The sequence below is a fragment of the Arabidopsis lyrata genome, assembly GCF_000004255.2.
Source record: "Arabidopsis lyrata subsp. lyrata unplaced genomic scaffold ARALYscaffold_7, whole genome shotgun sequence".
Taxonomy (NCBI): Eukaryota; Viridiplantae; Streptophyta; class Magnoliopsida; order Brassicales; family Brassicaceae; genus Arabidopsis; species Arabidopsis lyrata.
This window is the reverse complement of record NW_003302549.1, coordinates 24,036,304-24,053,815: the sequence shown is the minus strand read 5'-3', so window position 1 is coordinate 24,053,815 and position 17,512 is coordinate 24,036,304. Positions and strand designations below refer to the sequence as shown.

Below are 17,512 nucleotides of genomic sequence, written 5' to 3'. Positions count from 1 at the left end.
TCAGTTCCTTACGTGAACCGGACGAATGATATTTCGCACGGTTCCATTAACAATGTTCAACCGAAACACTGGAAGATGATGAGTGTAAGGAAGTTGATGATGTACAACATCAGGGATATGTGGAATCTCAGCTGCACTCATGAGGTCAACGTATTTCACATGTCTCTCCATTTGTTCCCACCTACATTGCCTTTGTGGATCGACCTTTGGTGGGATGAGACCGCGATGCTCATTTTTCAAGTGCTTATCAAGTTGAGAATAAGTTCCGGAGAAATTGCAATCATCGATAAAAACAAGACCTCGGTGTAGCATTCATGAATCTACTTGCAGTGCTTGTCACTTTTGTTGTCTCAAAGACTTCTCCTCTACAAAGAGGGCAGTTTGAGGTCTTGGTACTTGAGCGCTTCTTCTTGTTCTTTTTACGGAACTGCTTGAAACAGTTGGAGTGACGAGCACTTGTGTCACACATATAAGGACGATATCCATTAAGGGAGGAAGAATATTAGGGAGTTATATGTAAATATAGTATAATTCCTAGAGTTTTATGTTAATATCCTTAAATATGTTTAGGGTTTCCTGTAACATGTATATATACTCTTTCTTTGATATGAATAAGACAACTTTTCTCTTTATTCTCTTATCCCTTTGGCATGGTATCAGAGCTAGGGTTTTAAGAAGAAGATCAAACAAAGGGAGAAAGAGAAGAGATTATGGCTGACGGGGAGAACAGCGGAGGAGGAGAGCTCGCGTTCAGCAAGAAGGCTGCGGAAGGCGGCGGTGGAAGTGGACTCACGGTGGCGGAGAAAGCTATGGCCTCTCCACTTTATCTTCATCCTTCTGATGGACCAGGTAATTTGATCACTACTGTTCAATTAAAGGGAGAAAACTATGAAGATTGAGCTAAGCATGTGCGGAACGCCTTGCGAACGAAACGGAAATTAGGGTTTATTGATGGGACTGTGGAGAAACCTACCAAGGAGGATGAGATTGAACAGTGGGAAGTGGTTAATTCTATGTTAATTGCTTGGATTATGAACACGATTGAGCCGACTCTCAAGACATCGATTTCTATGGTGGATGAAGCTCAAGCGTTGTGGGAAGATTTGAAACTTCAATTGTCTGCGGGAAATGGACCAAGAATCAGTGAGCTTAGGGCTGACATAGCAAACTGTAGACAAAACGGGGATACAGTGATGGTGTACTATGGAAGACTTAAGAAGATGTGGGATGAATTGGCAATTTACAAGCCTATTCGATCATGTAGTTGTGGAGAATTGGCTGCTCAGTTGGAAGAAGATCGTAATGAAGAGAGAACCAATACCTTCTTGAATGGTTTAGACTCTACGAAGTTTGGTACGGTGCGTTCTACTATCACAAGTATGGAGCCCCTGCCTAAGCTCTCACAAGTCTATCAAAGGATCATTCGAGAAGAGAGACAACTCACGATCACTAGGAATCGTGATGCAACTCCGGAGGCTGTAGGGTTTGCGGTACAAGCTGCGCAACGAGGTCAAACTTCAAATTTTTATCGCGAGAAGGACGTGACATGTACTCATTGTGGTAAGTATAGGCATGCAAAGGCTGATTGCTTTCAGATAATTGGCCTTCCTGAATGGTGGGGAGAACGGGGTCGTAACTACAATGATCGCGGTAGAGGTGGACGTGGAGGCCGGTTTGGCCGTGGAGGTCGGTTTGGACGTGCTCGCGGGTCTGGTGGTAGGGCCAATGCGGTCACGGGTGTTCAGGCCAATATTGTTGGGGGCATACAAGCTAATTCTACAAGGACATCGGCTGATTTGGACCGTCAATCTCTACCCAAAATGAGTGATGATCAATGGAATGCTCTCAAGAGTCTCTTTGCTTCTCAAAAGTCAAATCCTAATGAGAAGTTGAATGGTAAGAAAGAATGTGTTGATTTTATTATTGATACAGGAGCATCACACCATATGACTGACGATCTAGACTACTTGTCTAATGTGATGGATACTAATCCATGTATGATTGGACTACCCGATGGGGATCAATAACAGAGAAACAAACATCTTTCTATTTATTTTAAAAAAAAGTCCCTAACTATGTAATTTTACAAGATAAACCCTAAAATCTATTAAAATAGATATCAAACCCAGATAGAAATTTGTAGAGACAAAACCGGTTCAATAGGACAAAAATTCTCAAACCGATTATGGTTTGGTCGGGATTTTGCTGTACAGTTTGTACTTACATCTTCATCTGACGATAGCAAAAATGACAGGCAATCCCTAATTTCGCCTCAAAAATCCCAAAAAGCTTCGTTCTTTTTTAGTCATCGTCTTCTTCTTTTCTTCTTCGTTGGTAGCTAAACCGTAGATGGCGACTTCTCTGGTCTCTCCTCTTACTTCACAGCTCAACCATGAAGCTGTCTGTTCCAAGTTCGTGCTTCCCAAATCACCGTTCATGTCGGGATCTAAGCTCTTTTCATCGAACATGCCTTGCTCTACTGTTCCTAGACGCACAAGAAGATCACACTGCTTTGCTTCTTCTAAAGATATGAGCTTTGACCATATCCCTAAACAATTTCGAGGAGACAATCTCAAAGACGGAGGTTTTCATTTTCTCTCTTCTTTCTTATCTTCTCCTTCTGATAGATTTGTTCTTAGGTTTCCAACTTTGAATTGAGTCACAAAGTTCTGTATTTTCCTTTGATTAGCTTAGACGAACTACCTGATAGGCCTTAGTGACCCATTTGTCTGCAATCATAAGTTAGGACGATGAATTAGGAAAATCGATGTAGCAAAGATTATTTCTTTGCGGGGTTTAATTCCGATTACAATACGTCGATGTTGTTCATTATCTAAGTTTGTATATCAAATCTCTGTGGGCTTTTAGTTTCTCTAATGTCTTAACCTGGACTTAGTTTAAGACACACTAATTTCAGCAAAGTGAAACTCTTTTGTTCGTGATAAGTTGTTGTCTATGTAATGGACGAATATATAAGTTTGATTGCTACAATCACGAAATTTATGCTTAGGAGAACAAATTTCGCCAAACAAGCTGATAAAATTGGAAAACTGTGTTTTCTTTAATGCTTTGTATATTTGATCTAACATACTATTTTTCTTCGCCTTTTTCTTTAGTGATGCAGAACTTCCAGACTGTACCGCAATATTTTTACGGGCTTAATCCAGCTCAAATGGATATGTTCATGACGGAGGATAGCCCTGTCCGTAGGCAAGCGGAAAAAGTTACAGAGGTTATTTTTCTCTTTTAAGCCTTCTTATCAGTCCATTCACAGTTTCAGAATTAGAAAAGCTAAGAGGCGAACAAAGTTGCTTCACAATTGAATCTTCATCAATCATGTGGCATCCATCCAGAGAGTCGAACATTTCTAAACTATGGACAACATGAACAAGGGTCACGAGTTTTGATTGCTCTTTGTGAAGAATGTGTGTATTGGGATGTGTTTGTTACTGTCCTTGTGATCTGGTTTCTGCTTCTTTGGTTTGGAATTGTCCGTTTCCTTTCCGAGAATCCTAACAAGTGTTTGGTTATGAAGTTTCAGTTAAAGCAGAGACTTGTATGAAAAATAAAGGAGTAGCTTTAAAATGAATTGTTATCTCTTCTGTTCTGGGCAGCTGAAATTGCAGAAATGCTATCTCATGACATGAAAAAGGAGGGTCTAACAGCAAGGACGTTGACACTTAAACTGAAAACTACCTCCTTTGAGGTGCTCATCTAAATTTCATTTTATTTTTCCATATATGGAATTCCATCTATGTGCTGAAAGTGTGACAATCTGCTATGCTCAGATCAGGAGCAGAGCTGTTAGCCTGCAGAGGTACACGTGTTCAAGTGATGATATACTAAAGCATGGTGCAAAGCTGTTGAAGGCGGAACTTCCTGTTTCCGTATTGTTGATAGGTGCGGCTCAATAGTGTTCGTCATTCTTCTCTCTTTAGAAACATAATATTAAATATACTAGCCCATCTACTAAAATTCCAGAATTCGTTCTATGAATATGGAGGTTTGCGCATGTCGCAGTTTGTTGGAGAAATCCGCAATTCTGATCCTTCACAGGGAACTATTACTAAGTTCATCGTTCAAAAGGATTCTTCAAGACAAGATCTGGATGATAATGACTCATTTGACTTAGATGCTAGTAAAATTGCTTAAGTAATGACGTGAGTTTATCCTTTGGTTCCCATGAGACAAGCTATGCCCATCTGAAGGATGTTGTTGAATATGAAGAACGATCCCAAATAGATTCTGAAAAGGTAATTCCAAATCAAGAATGTGTGGAGAAAGAAGAAAGGCCGCAAGTATTGGAAGGAGATGTTCTGCTCAAAAAACACAAGGAGTGCAAACCAGATACGAATCACTTGATGAATGATAGTTATAAGGTACAAAACACCGAAGCAGTTTCAGTATTTCCGCAAATGGAGCCGTTACATTGGGTTGATGGGTACAAATGCGTCTTGTGTGGGATCGAGTTACCACCATCTTTTGTAGAGGAACGACAAGAACACTCTGATTTTCATCTCGCTCAGAGACTTCAAAACGAAGAATCTGGCTCGAGTTCTTCCACAACACCTTCAAAACGAAGGTCAGCTCACAGTAACATTTTAAAGCTACTCCTTTATTTTTCATACAAGTCTCTGCTTTAACTGAAACTTCATAACCAAACACTTGTTAGGATTCTCGGAAAGGAAAAGGTAAATTCCAAACCAAAGAAGCAGAAACCAGATCAAAAGGACAGTAGCAAACACAAAGAGCAATCAAAACTCGTGAGCCTTGTTCATGTTGTCCATAGTTTAGAAATGTTCGACTCTCTGGATGGATGCCACGTGTCATCTATGTTACCTATATTATCCCATCATTTCATTTAATTATTTATCTGAACCTCTTTCAGGAACGAAACTCAGAAGAAATGAAGATGGCTCTGATTCCAGCTAAACTCAATCTCTCACCGTCCAATTCCCTGGGTGAACCCAAATCATTACCGTCGATGTCAGACATCCTGACATCATCAAGAGCTCGAAAGATAGACTTAAAGATCCAAACTTTAGGACCGTTTTTCAGAGTGACGGGGAAGAACTTAGAAACAGGCGGTGAGGTGGGAAGAGTAGAGGGAGTGGTGCGTCCATGGTTCGGACACGGCTTGGTTCTGCATTTGGATACGATAAGACTGACGAAAGAGACGGTGGCTATGGATAAATCTGTTCTTGGAGTTGGTTTATACGTCGGAGCTGTAGCTATTCGCCATGGCTACGACTGTGGTTGTCGCACTGCTCAGCTTCTCGCTATCTACGACTCCGATCTCTACCATTCCAAGGTCTCTCTCTCCATCTACTCTTTCTCAGTGTTCAAGAAAGTGCTAGACGCTAAGCGGGCGGTGACCCAGTGCCTAGCGCCTAAAACACCTAATCGGGGCCTAGGCGATTTTTTAGGCGGTTTAGACGTTTATAACATAAAACATTATAAATATGATATTATATATAAAAGTTATATAAAATATCTATATAAAACTATAAATTATGAAATTATAAACAAAAACTAAATAAAACATTTATTTATATTTATATTAAACAATATATGAATATTTATAACTATATATATAAATAAACTCTAATTGAAATTGAAAAAATACACTAAACAAGTTCTATATAATTTTAGGCGGTCAAGGCGGTTATTTAGGCGTCGCATGAGAGCCTAGCGCCTAGTCGGGGCCTAGGCGACCGCCTAGACCGTTTTTTAGAACGCTGCTCTTTCTATAGAAATTGAAATTGAGAATTTTTGTTTGTTATACCGACCGGACCAAATCTGAGAGGTGATTTGATTACATATACCATGAATTTTGGTTTATTCGGTTTAGTTTTGTGACATTTAAATTGGTTACGGTTTGGTTATGGTTTTGGTTTTGCTTTATCGGGTGTTAGAATAATAAAACCAGTCTGTAAACAAATTTCTAGTTTGGGTTGATTACATTTCGATTTGGTTTGGTTTGGCTTTTTTGGTTACAGTTTTTCTATGAAATTATAGAAACCTCAGCATACCTGTTGTATGATCGGACCAAACCGATTGAATTCTGATCTCGGTTTAACACGTGTACCAAGACATACTGAACCGAACCGAATTTCCTATGTATCAGCTGGTTAGGTTTTACAGAAGAATTGGGTTCGAAGAGGTGAAAGAAGTGAGTGGGTCATCGATTGGAGACATGGCTGACATGTTAATGTGGGGTGGAGTTGGTACTCGCATGGATGCTAATATACATCATCTCCTTCTTAAATGGTCCAAAGTTTTCCTCAAATCACATTCTTAGTTACTTGCAGATGTACCAAAGAAATTTGGGGCCCCATACGGATTAAGGAAAAAAATAGCATCCTAATTTTTTTTTGGTTCAAAAGCATCGTAGAAAAAAAAAAACTTGAATAAAAACAATCACTTTAAGCAAAACTCTTGATTGTTTTAGAAAATTTTAAAGTAAAAACTTACTTTTTTTTAATTATTCAATTATATCTAATAATTATAAAAAAATTTAGACACATAATATATACATATATAACCAAAAAAAATTTGTGGGACCCCTCAAAAAATGGGGGCCCCATTGCATAGTTTCATAGAAATTTGCTCCGGTCCAGCTCTGGATGTATATTATGTTTATCTACACCATATGATTTCTGACAAGAATTATATATTTATGTACTTATCTTCTGTCTTGATTTCAAGAACCAAACAAGAACGAAAAGCACAACAAACTAAATTCTAACAAAGACTCGGGAAAGGGTTCGTTTTCCTGGTTTCAATGTCTTATCGATGATTTCTTCTTCTTCTATAAACCCTAAAAATGAAATATTAAACTGTAGGCGATGCTCATTAAATTTTAACTTATAAAACCGATCACCGGATGACTAAGAAATTTGTTCGCATCACGAAATAAAACGCTTCGAGTTAGTGTTCGTTGCACCTTCTTTGGTTTCTAATGGGAAAGAGACAACGGAAATAAATAGAAAATTATCACTCCTTTTATAGGATCGAAATGCAAATCTACTTTGTTTGACCAAAAAAAATAAATAAATGCAAATTTACTTTCTTAGGTTAATCAAAATATTACTACTACTTGTTTAGTGACATTTAAAAAGATATAAATGAATTGAGAATATATATTTAATAATTTTTATTTAAAAAATAATATTTTTGTTTAATGCCATTAGTACATTTGTAGAAATAAAGTTAGAAGATATATGCAATAATTAAAATATTTTATTATGTTATGAATAATTATATATATGTAATATATGGATACCCATTATATGGCTCATTAGTAGGTTGTAGAAGACCTAATCTTTAACCTAAATCCTAATGTTATATCCCTATATATATATGTTGTATCTTGTACAATGCAATAATAACAGAGAGAATAATTCCCTAAAACCTCTTTGTTCACAACACGTTATCAGCACGAGTTCTATCTAACCGAATAAACCCTAGCCAACTAAACAAACACGAAACCCTACCAGTACTTGAACTAAAAGAGATTTTTGACGAAGCCCTAGCTGATTGAGTATCTTCGTTCTTTGATGTCTTCGTCTCTCCAACTCTCCCTTTTCCGATCTACATAAGTTCTCATGCTTTTAATTATTTTCTTTGATGCTTTGTTGATGCACCGAGATCGACACATGCTTAATGCTTTCAATGATTTAAACTTGACACTTATTTTTCTATTCACCGAGTGTATGTTATTAGATTCTTTTCTTGGTTTGATAATCATGGGTTAGAAAATTGATGGATATATTCGTTGGTTTCATTGTTTGGTTTAATATTCATTGGTTATCTTTCTTACACACATACTTTCATAAATTTGTTCCGGCATACCTCCATCTCGTTAGTTTGATACCATCAACATATTTATTAATCGGGTATAATATATAATAATATGCTACTGCAATTGTGTATAAAAATATAAATATACACAATGATAGATTAGTGGTCTTACATATATTCAATTAGCTAATTATTATGTATATGCGTGAAATTGTGCGGTTAGCTTAAGAATATCTATGTGTGTAAAATATATGTAAACAGAGACATATGTACTTTTATAGATAACGATTGTGTTAAATCGTAATTAATCATTGACTAATTGTTTTTTTATTTTATTTTGAAATGAAGGATTTAAGATACATGACTGACCAAGTAAGTATCACCGCCGATGTCGTCTTTATCTTAGATCTCTAACGACGATCTTTTCAAATAAAAGGATAATTATCATAAAAAGAAGACCAAATCGTAAAGAAATTGCTAAAAGAGATCTTCGACAAAATCTCTAGACTTCTCCGATCGCCAATCACTCACTATCATTAAGATAAGTACTATTTAATTTTGTATTAATCACTCACTATTATTGAGATAAGTACTGTTTAATTTTGTATTAGTCACCACGACTGTCTAATGCTCTATTAGTGAGATCCATGGTAGCTAGAATCGTTTCAGTATTTATGTTGTGATAAGTTTGGTTTGGTAGATCAATGGTTTAAGTTGGTTTAGTAAATCGGTGGTTGAGTTTTGAAATCAATTCATATGATATAGTTTACAAATTCATCTCTTGGCTTGATATTGTTTATTGCTTTGAACGACACATGTTTTAACGATTGGTTTATTGTCTTATTGATTAGTATATATATATTCGTATATAATATACCCATGCCACATAACTCATGCTTCACAATCATATCTGTAATATTGATTTGATTTAACATGTTAGTTTATTAGTTTATAATTTTGTATTAAATCATATTTGATGATTGGCTTTAAAAAAAATTTAATTTATTTTTTGAAACGAAGGATTATAAAGAAGACTAAGCAAATAATTATCACGATGCACATCATCTCCGTCATGGACAGTTTAGAAAGATTCTTCCTATTAAAAGATAAGTATTTTTTTTTATAAAATCTTTTATGTTTCTACAAACATAAGGGTTTAATACTTGTTTGGAATTACTTAGACTTCCAAAATTATTCCTATATTTTTAACAGTGGTGTGCTGTTGGTTTAACTTGGTAGAAAATTTTAAATTTGACTATAAAAATTGTTTTACCTTAAAATTATATATATATATATATATATATATATATTATGAAAATATTTGCATTGTTTTATTAAATGCTCTTGAATAGTGAACGGGAATGCAATTTGAAATCATTGATTTGTTATAATTTTCTAAGTTTAACGTTAAAGAGAATCTCAGATATATTACATAACCCAAGTAGGGTATGTTATTGACTCTAAAATGGGATTTAATTCGAGATTGATAAGCCTAGTGTTATCATCTCGAGGGAGAGAGTTAAGAAATTCCGTAATACCATAATAAGTGAAACATCCAGAAGATTCTATTCAAACTAACATATTGAGATTGATGAATCCTCCGTAAAATAAATCTATGGAATTTTGAAACAAATCATTTTGAGATAACAACCTAAGTAAAGAAAATGTTGAATACTTTCAAATCAGAAGTATTAAAAAATGCTCTAAAAGTATTTTAGAGAAATTGCATATATTCTCTATATGATTGTACTACATAAAAAGTAGTTTAATGGATATACTCCTTGTTTGAAAAATCGCTAGGCGCTAGTCGGGCGTTCGGCATGGGCCTAGCGATTAATCGGAAAATCGGATTAAAATCGGGGATTAATCGGGGATTAGTTTTAGGGTTATTTTAATATTTTTAAAATATATTAATTCAATATTGTTTTCAAAATTACAGTAAAAACAAATTTTTATGATTTTTATTAAAATTTGAACACAAGTTATGTAAAACATCACAAACTCCCAATTCAAATGATTGAATAACAAAAATAAAATGTTTTTTTTTATACTTGTAATCTAAAAAATAATCGGGGTATGTAAGATTAGGCGGGAAATAATCGGATTAGGCGGGAAATAATCGGATTAGACGGAGAATAATCGGGTTACTGATTTTTTAGGGGATTAGTCATTAATCGAGGCGGAGAGGGTGGACCTAGCGATTAAGCGGGGAGTAATCGGGGCTAGGCGGGGATTTTTAGAACAGGGGATATACTTGTGTATAGTAAACCCGAAGTTTACTAAAAATCTCATTGTTTGACATGACCGGTTAAGCCATTCTGGTTCAATATTGATGCGAAAGAATAATGAAAAATTGAAGTTATGAATATATTCATTGGAAAACCTGAAGATTTTTTTCTAGTGATTTTGTATGTGCTCTGCTTTACAGAGCAAGCCGATTATATGGCTTTCACCGACCCTATAAATTAGGGTAGTGTCAATTTTCTAGTACGTATACGAGAAAATATTGTGGACTGATCACCCACATTATATTCTTGCTATCGACTTGCAACCTGGAGTTTGCGAGGGTATTTGGTTAATTGATAATGGTCGTGAAACCATGTCTTAAGTATATGACTATTATGTCAATTTATTCGCATCAGGCCAACAAAATATAATGAGTTCTCCCTGTTACAATTGGTTTGGGTCAGAAACCAGATATTCCTCATCTAAATATGTTATATATGTAGAGTTGCTCCACCACAATATTATAAGATGAGATTTGAAAGAATGTTGGAAATATGTTGAATGAATCTCTCTTGATGATTGATTATATTGAGCCATCAGTAAGAAATTTATTTAAGGCTTGAGATGGAGACTGTAAATTCAGTGAGTCAGTCTTTCCAACATTAGGGGGAGAAAATAAAAAGCTGGTAAAGAAATATATTGGAAGTAATTATCTTGATCCTCGTACTAAAGAATGTGCACAAAAAATTTATAAGATAATTAATTTGCAAAGTTTAGCAAAATATACCAAAAGCATTTACTGACCTTAGGTGACAAAGTCACACCAGCTGTGCTCCAATTAAAAGTAATATCCTAGAAAAATAAGATCAACTGCTTGTAAGTCTAAAGATCGCCTGAAGCATGATAGACTTATTGGTTCCAAAAGAAAAAGCATCCTCGGAAAATAAATTTAAAGGAGTAAAAAGTTAATATGGCCCCAAGAAAGCAAAGATTCTCTAGAAGAGCTTAGACATGAATAAGAAAGAGACTCAGGTACCTGAGAATGATAATGAGAAGAAATCTCAACAAGTTGAGTCATGTCTAGAATAAATGGAACCAAAAAGCAAATCGACGTCGTAAAATATTTTGCATGCAGTAAAGCAGTTGATGATGATGTTATTGAGGATTATGAACCGCGCGGTTAATAGAAGAAGATTTATTGAAAAGTATACATAAAATGATGATTGGCCAATCATGAAAAGAAGTAAAAGAAAATTAGTAAAATCTCTTGAAGAGAAAGTATTTGGACTAGAAGTCCTTACACTTGAAGGTGTAAAATTAGTGAGAGATAAGAGGATTTTTATGAGATATAAAGCACGTTTAGTGGTAAAAATAATTCTCACAAAGACATGAAATTAAGAGAAAGAGATATACTCTCATTTGGTGGATGCAACTATATAAATCCCTTATCTGTTTGACAATGTGAAAAAAGACTTGATTCAGAAGGTCTTAAAATGTCATAAAAGCCCTGAAAGATAGAAGTTACCCCGAAGGATTCTATTGCCAGAAGCAACAAATTATAGTTCTCGAGAACATACCTATATATGTGAAATTAAATCGATATTGTTGTGAATTGAAACATCGGGGCATATATATGATAATTGCCTTAGTTGGTACTTGTCTAAAGAAGCCTACAAGAATAAATATAGAGTACGTTTGATGATTTAAATATTATCGAATCTCCTGTAGAGATTTCATATACAGTGAAATATTTAATGAAAGAATTTGAGATGGAATCATTCTTATGGAAGATGTTGAAATAAGATTGTACATGAATCCGAGTCTTCATGAAATTCCTCGGAATTACAAATTGGACATCTAGTAAAAGAGAGATTATTTCAAAGATCCTTGCAGGATTTTACATGGAAAATGCTCACATGTATTTGGTCCCGAAGAATCATAATAAGAAGAAAAGCTAAATTAGTAAGTTTTTACAAGGAGAGTATGCAAAACTCCTATGTAAAAGATAAAAGTTTAGAAGATTGTATGCAAAAGATTATTTGGACCTGAAGTCTAAGTAGACAATGAAATAATCTTCAATCTGAAAGAGATATTATGAACTACAAGTTCAAAGACCCGAGAGGTTTAATGACCATCATACCAGTTTGTTCACTAAGTTTTTGAATATAGTGATTCCCGAAAAGATGGTATATATATGACTGGAATGCATATTCTGAAGATGATGATTCCAGGGGGAGAAATATGATTATATGCGTGGTTGTACTTTTTTCCCTTATCATAGTTTTTATCCCATTGGATTTTTCCATGAAAGGTTTTACCGAGACAACAAAGAACATGTGAATGATAGACACCTAAAGAGGAATGTTGTGATTCCAATGATGAAAGATTATTGTTACTCAAAGTCTTTGACATACATTGATGAGATCGTGAAAAACGAAGATAATGATCAAGATGATCCACCTACGAGACCAATGAACTGCAGAGGAATGGTGATGTACGTGTCCTACAAATTTATTTACCAAGGCGTTTCTAACAACTACTTTCAAGAAGTTACTTTATCATACCCGATCGTGTCATCTCGAAGATTCAAGTGATCTACTCATGAGGGGGAGTAAAAGCGCGCTGCACTCTTTTTCTATTAACCATGGTTAGGGTCAAATATTTCAAACCAAATTATCAACCAAATACCATTAATTAAGACTTGCAAATAATTTTTTACAAGATTGATGGGGTCACTTGACCCCCCTCATATAGCTTTACCCTTGTGTACAAAAGCACGTATTGGTCACCCCTTACAAGAATTGCCCAGGAATTTCAACATATCAGTGAAATCTATATGAAATTAATTTGAAAAAAATACTCAACCAACAATCGGAGAAAAGGATATACCTTGGTTTGATTTCTAAAGGAAAATGAAAACAATGGAGTTTGGTTTAAGCAGTCGATGAAATTTTTGATGTGAGTGCATGATTGTGTGATTTATAAGGCTTTTTATATGCTATTTTTGTGTTTGTCTCTCTCATTTTACCAAAATATTTTTTTCTTTGTATTCCACCTTTTGAACTTTTCTTAGTAAAGAAATGTGAATTTTAATTATTATTTAATTTTGAAGTAAAAAGAGTGAAATTCAATAATAAAACACAGTTTAATGAGAATTTAAAAGGTAAAGAAATTACAAATTTTTGTGACAATTAAATTTGAAAAGGTTAAAAGCAGATAGTCTAAAAATTATGAGAAGACAATTTATATAAACTAGACAATTAGACAAATAAACTATAAAATGTCATTTTTGTTTAATTTAAAGATATGTTATCCTTTAATAATGGTTTACCATAAATTTTGTGTTTTTTTTCTAACTAATCACATACAAATTTTACTTTGTCTTAATTAGATATTATGGCGCCGACACTAGTCAATTTTATCAAGTAGTAAATTACTAAAGACACATCTTTCAACTTAATTTAAATTTAGATATTACAACGACGACACTACGCATAATTAGAATAAAAATTGCTAAAAACTCATAGATTTTGCTTAATTTCAATTTAGATAGTACGGCGCCGCCACTAGTCAAAAGTTAATAAATGACTTGGGACATTATAAAAAGGTCACATTTGTAGTATTTTAAAGATTATCCATTAATAATGTTTTAACATAATTTTTTTTTAACTAATCATACACATATTGTACTTTCCATAATTAAGATATTACGCCGCCACCACTAGTCAGTTTTTATCAAAGAATAAATTACTAAAGACACATTTTAATTTAAGTTTGGACATTACGGCGCCGACACTAGTCAAAATTAAAATAAAAATTGCTAAAAATCTCATAAATTTTGCTTAATTTAAATTTAGATATTACGGCGCCGCCACTAGCCAATATAAAGTTAATAAGTTACTTAGGACACTATAATAATGTTATTTTTATATTAATTTAAAGATATATTATTTATTAATAATATCTTATCATAATTTTTTTTTCTTAGTGATAACACACATATTTTACTCTGCCTTAATTTACATATTATGGCACAGACACTGGTAAATTTTATCAAGTAATAATTTACTAAAGACACATTTTCAACTGAATTTAAATTTAAATATTACAGCACCGATATTAGTAGAAAGTAAAAACTATAGTAAATTTTGGTACTTAAGATTTAAATTTATATTAAAAAAACACATATATTTTAATTAATTTCAATGTAGCACTTAGTACCTAAGCCTAGAACTAAAAATTTCGAGGCCTTGGTTTTCTTTAGATTCAAGCCACTTTATAATGGGCTTGAGAAAGGCCCAATACAAAAATTACGTCTCCTCTCTTCCGATCTCAATAGATCGCTGGACTTGAGAGCTTCGGGACTTAGCGTTCCTTGACGAAGAAGACGATACTTCTTCTTCCATCACAGCTTCACGCAAATCCTTCTACAGTTACATCTTCTTAAGATTCCGAGTTTCAACTGATTTCGTGGAAGGATTTAATTTTATACTGGATTTAAGCATCAGTTAATTTTCCGGCTAAAAATGATGTCGCCGAAACAAATCTCCGACGATCGAGGATCTTCACATTTCAGGTATATTCATACCCAAAGTTTCGATTAAAACTTCTCTGCTATTGTGTGTGGTTTCTTCTTTTGCTAATTTTGATTGCATAGAAGAAAAAAAAAAAAACGATGTTTCTTCTTCTTGCTCCGATGGAGTTTCATTGAAATTACAACGAAATGTGTACTGTTGCTTCGTTTAATCGTCTATATGAATTGGAAATCGCATTTCTGAAGATAATGCAGTAACATAATTAGGATTGAATCACTGATTTGAGTACTCATATTCCTCTAGCTTAAGCTTTGAGTTCATTGTGTTTTGATTCAATACTACGATGAAGCAGTTATTGTTTCGGGTTTTATTATCCGTCGTTGTTGGAAATCGCATTCCTCGGTTTTCTTTATAATGCATAAACATAGTTAAGTTGAATCACTGATTTGAGACCTCATATTAAGCATTTAGTTTACTATGTTATGATTCAATACTAGGTTGAAGCAGTGATTTTAGTCATTAACTTTGAGCACATTTGTAGTGTTTTTTCGTTTGTCGTTGTTTAGCCATTGGCTTAGAATTGAGTAATCTGCCACCTAAGTTTTGTGTTTTGACCCTCTTTATTTTGCAGGAATACTCCTTTCCAGATAATCCACCTTATTGGGAACTTTTTTAGGATATGGTCAGTTTATTCTATGTACCGATACTTGAATCAGACGGGAGCGCCTGTTGTTTTCTTTCTCTTCTGCTGTTTGGTGCCTTCATCTATCATCTTCTTGATACTTCAAAAACCATGGAAAGGAAGGGCACTTTCTAACCAACAGGTTTACTTTAGTCATATCCAATTTCTGGCATGTATATTTGATACATAGAAATTGGAGAGTTTGGACATAAATTGGTTCTTTACTATTTCAGATTGTACCTTCTCTTATCAATGGAGTCATCACAGCTCTATACTTCATCTTATGGGGAAAAGGTCTCAAGTCTTGTGGACCTCTTAGGTATTCATTAAGCATTCATACTACCGCGAAGTATTCTCTGTTCTTATCTGTCGTTCTTTCTTAGGATATATACTAGATTTTGGCTTCTGAAAAGGGAAATTGAAAGTTTACCTCTGAGCATGATGGTCCCACTTTAGCAGTTTGGTTCAGTACTTACGGAAATTCTGGACTTACAATTCGCTCTTTATCCTTTAGTTCTGTAATCTGCCATTTTTAAGCTCGTGTGACCAGAAAAATTTTCTGCATTGAAACTTTGATTCTCCTTGCTTGTAATAAATCTTTGTATATTATTGGCAGAGCTATCTTATCAGAGTACTCTGGTGCTGTTCTTGGAGTACTTTCTGGAGTATTGTATGGACGGAGAGGTCATGTGTGGAAAAAGGTATCCATCTCACATGTCTATAATTTAATAGTTCTACTCAATGTAACCAGTTTACTAGCACGGTTTACATAGGGTTTAGCATAGTGTTAGGTTGTTTACGGCATGCATCAGCTCCCTTGTGTCGGAGACAAACTATAGAACTGTTCAATAGTTTTGAGCATTAGAGACGTTTCTTCTGGCTAATCCATGTACTGATGTACTTATATTGCTTGCATTACAGTTATTGATATGAAGTTCAGTTTGAAAGATCAAGTTTATGTTTACAATTCTCTCATATTTGCAAATAATGTCAGGTAGGTGGCCTCATTGCAATGTTGGTAGCTCTTTTTTTCTTGTCTCAAGGATGGGCGACATCATCTCTCTCCCCTTTTTATATCCTTTTACGCAAGTTCCTTCTCTCTATCTCTATCTATATGTATATTATGCTTCGTTTTATGTGTTGGTTGGTTTAACTTAACAACAAGCTACCAACAAAAGATAGTACTGAAACCAAAGAGGAAGAAGTACAAACAGAACAGGCACTAGGTATGATGGGAATGATGATACCAGTTTTTGCTGGAATCTTATCAGCGTTAAGGCGGGTTATCGCGCGCCGTGTTTCTCTAAAGGTATTGCTCTCAGATTCCTTCTATTTCCTCCAGTCATTTCTTCTCACATGTCTGCTTCCTTTGTGAACAACCAATTTTCTTCTTTTACAGAACCAGCAGAAGAAACGACTACATGCGATAACCATTACTTCTGCAACCTGTTTCTTGTTTCCTGTGGCTATGTGGGACCTTATCATAGTAAGTAATGCTACTGTTTTGCAACGACTAATAATAATGTATTAAAGGTGGCGTCTTCTCGATTGTCTAATACCAGTTTGGTTCGCTAATATCAAAATTATTACTTCAGGGGTCATCTTCTGGGAAAACATCCGAGTTGCCATTTTCTGCGTGGGCTTTCCTTAGCACCATTGTTTTCGGAATCATCCTAATATTCTATGTTGACAATATCGCAGAAGAGAGGTTTCCCGAAAGCTTTTCCCTTTAATTATCTTTACATTTCATTTACACACACAAACATATGCTTTATACGAATATGTTTTGTTTATCGCAGATTGCATATGGTGTTTTCTTCGCCAAGGCATTTAATGGTAGCAGGTGCATGCATAATAGTCATGGAGTTAGCTTACGAGATGGATTTTTCTCTTCCCGGTTTCATCGTCTGTTGCTTAGTATTAGGGTTTGGAATATTCGAGGCAACATCTCTCGAACGTAGCAAGAAAGACTCTTCGTTGAAATCAGAAGATCCATCAAACGGAATCCTTGGTAATAATGACTTTGATACTTCTCCAATTCTTCCCATATAGCTCACTAATCTCTCCCCCACACTAACAACGATGTACTGTTGAATGTACTTGTCCTTGACGATGTAAATCTGTCCGGTTTTACTCGTTCTTCAATCTTTTTACCTTCATTTTTCGGCTTTTATTTTCTTGATGAAGCTTATACAAATTTTTTTTTTTGGTCTAACGTAGACAAATTTAACCCATGATGATTATTATTTCAATATAGTTTTTTACG

The 17,512-nt window shown here is 34.6% G+C and overlaps 2 protein-coding genes and 2 pseudogenes across 2 annotated transcripts; 3 read left to right on the top strand and 1 right to left on the bottom strand.

Moving 5' to 3' along the window:
* Positions 1-499, bottom strand: LOC9306915 (annotated as a pseudogene).
* Positions 500-2,251: 1,752 nt separating this feature from the next.
* LOC110226667 (ATP-dependent Clp protease proteolytic subunit-related protein 1, chloroplastic-like) lies at positions 2,252-3,577 on the top strand. Its single transcript, XM_021019022.1, has 3 exons — positions 2,252-2,584; positions 3,117-3,232; positions 3,542-3,577. Exons 1-3 carry the CDS (start codon positions 2,350-2,352, stop codon positions 3,560-3,562), a joined length of 372 nt encoding a protein of 123 aa, XP_020874681.1. The 5' UTR covers positions 2,252-2,349; the 3' UTR covers positions 3,563-3,577.
* A 27-nt stretch (positions 3,578-3,604) lies between these two features.
* On the top strand, positions 3,605-6,780 carry LOC9306914 (annotated as a pseudogene).
* Positions 6,781-14,327: 7,547 nt separating this feature from the next.
* LOC9304850 (zinc transporter 5) lies at positions 14,328-17,411 on the top strand. Its single transcript, XM_021019864.1, has 9 exons — positions 14,328-14,605; positions 15,196-15,388; positions 15,480-15,565; positions 15,863-15,947; positions 16,241-16,319; positions 16,416-16,555; positions 16,646-16,732; positions 16,842-16,954; positions 17,046-17,411. Exons 1-9 carry the CDS (start codon positions 14,556-14,558, stop codon positions 17,296-17,298), a joined length of 1,086 nt encoding a protein of 361 aa, XP_020875523.1. The 5' UTR covers positions 14,328-14,555; the 3' UTR covers positions 17,299-17,411.
* The last annotated feature ends 101 nt before the right edge of the window (positions 17,412-17,512 follow it).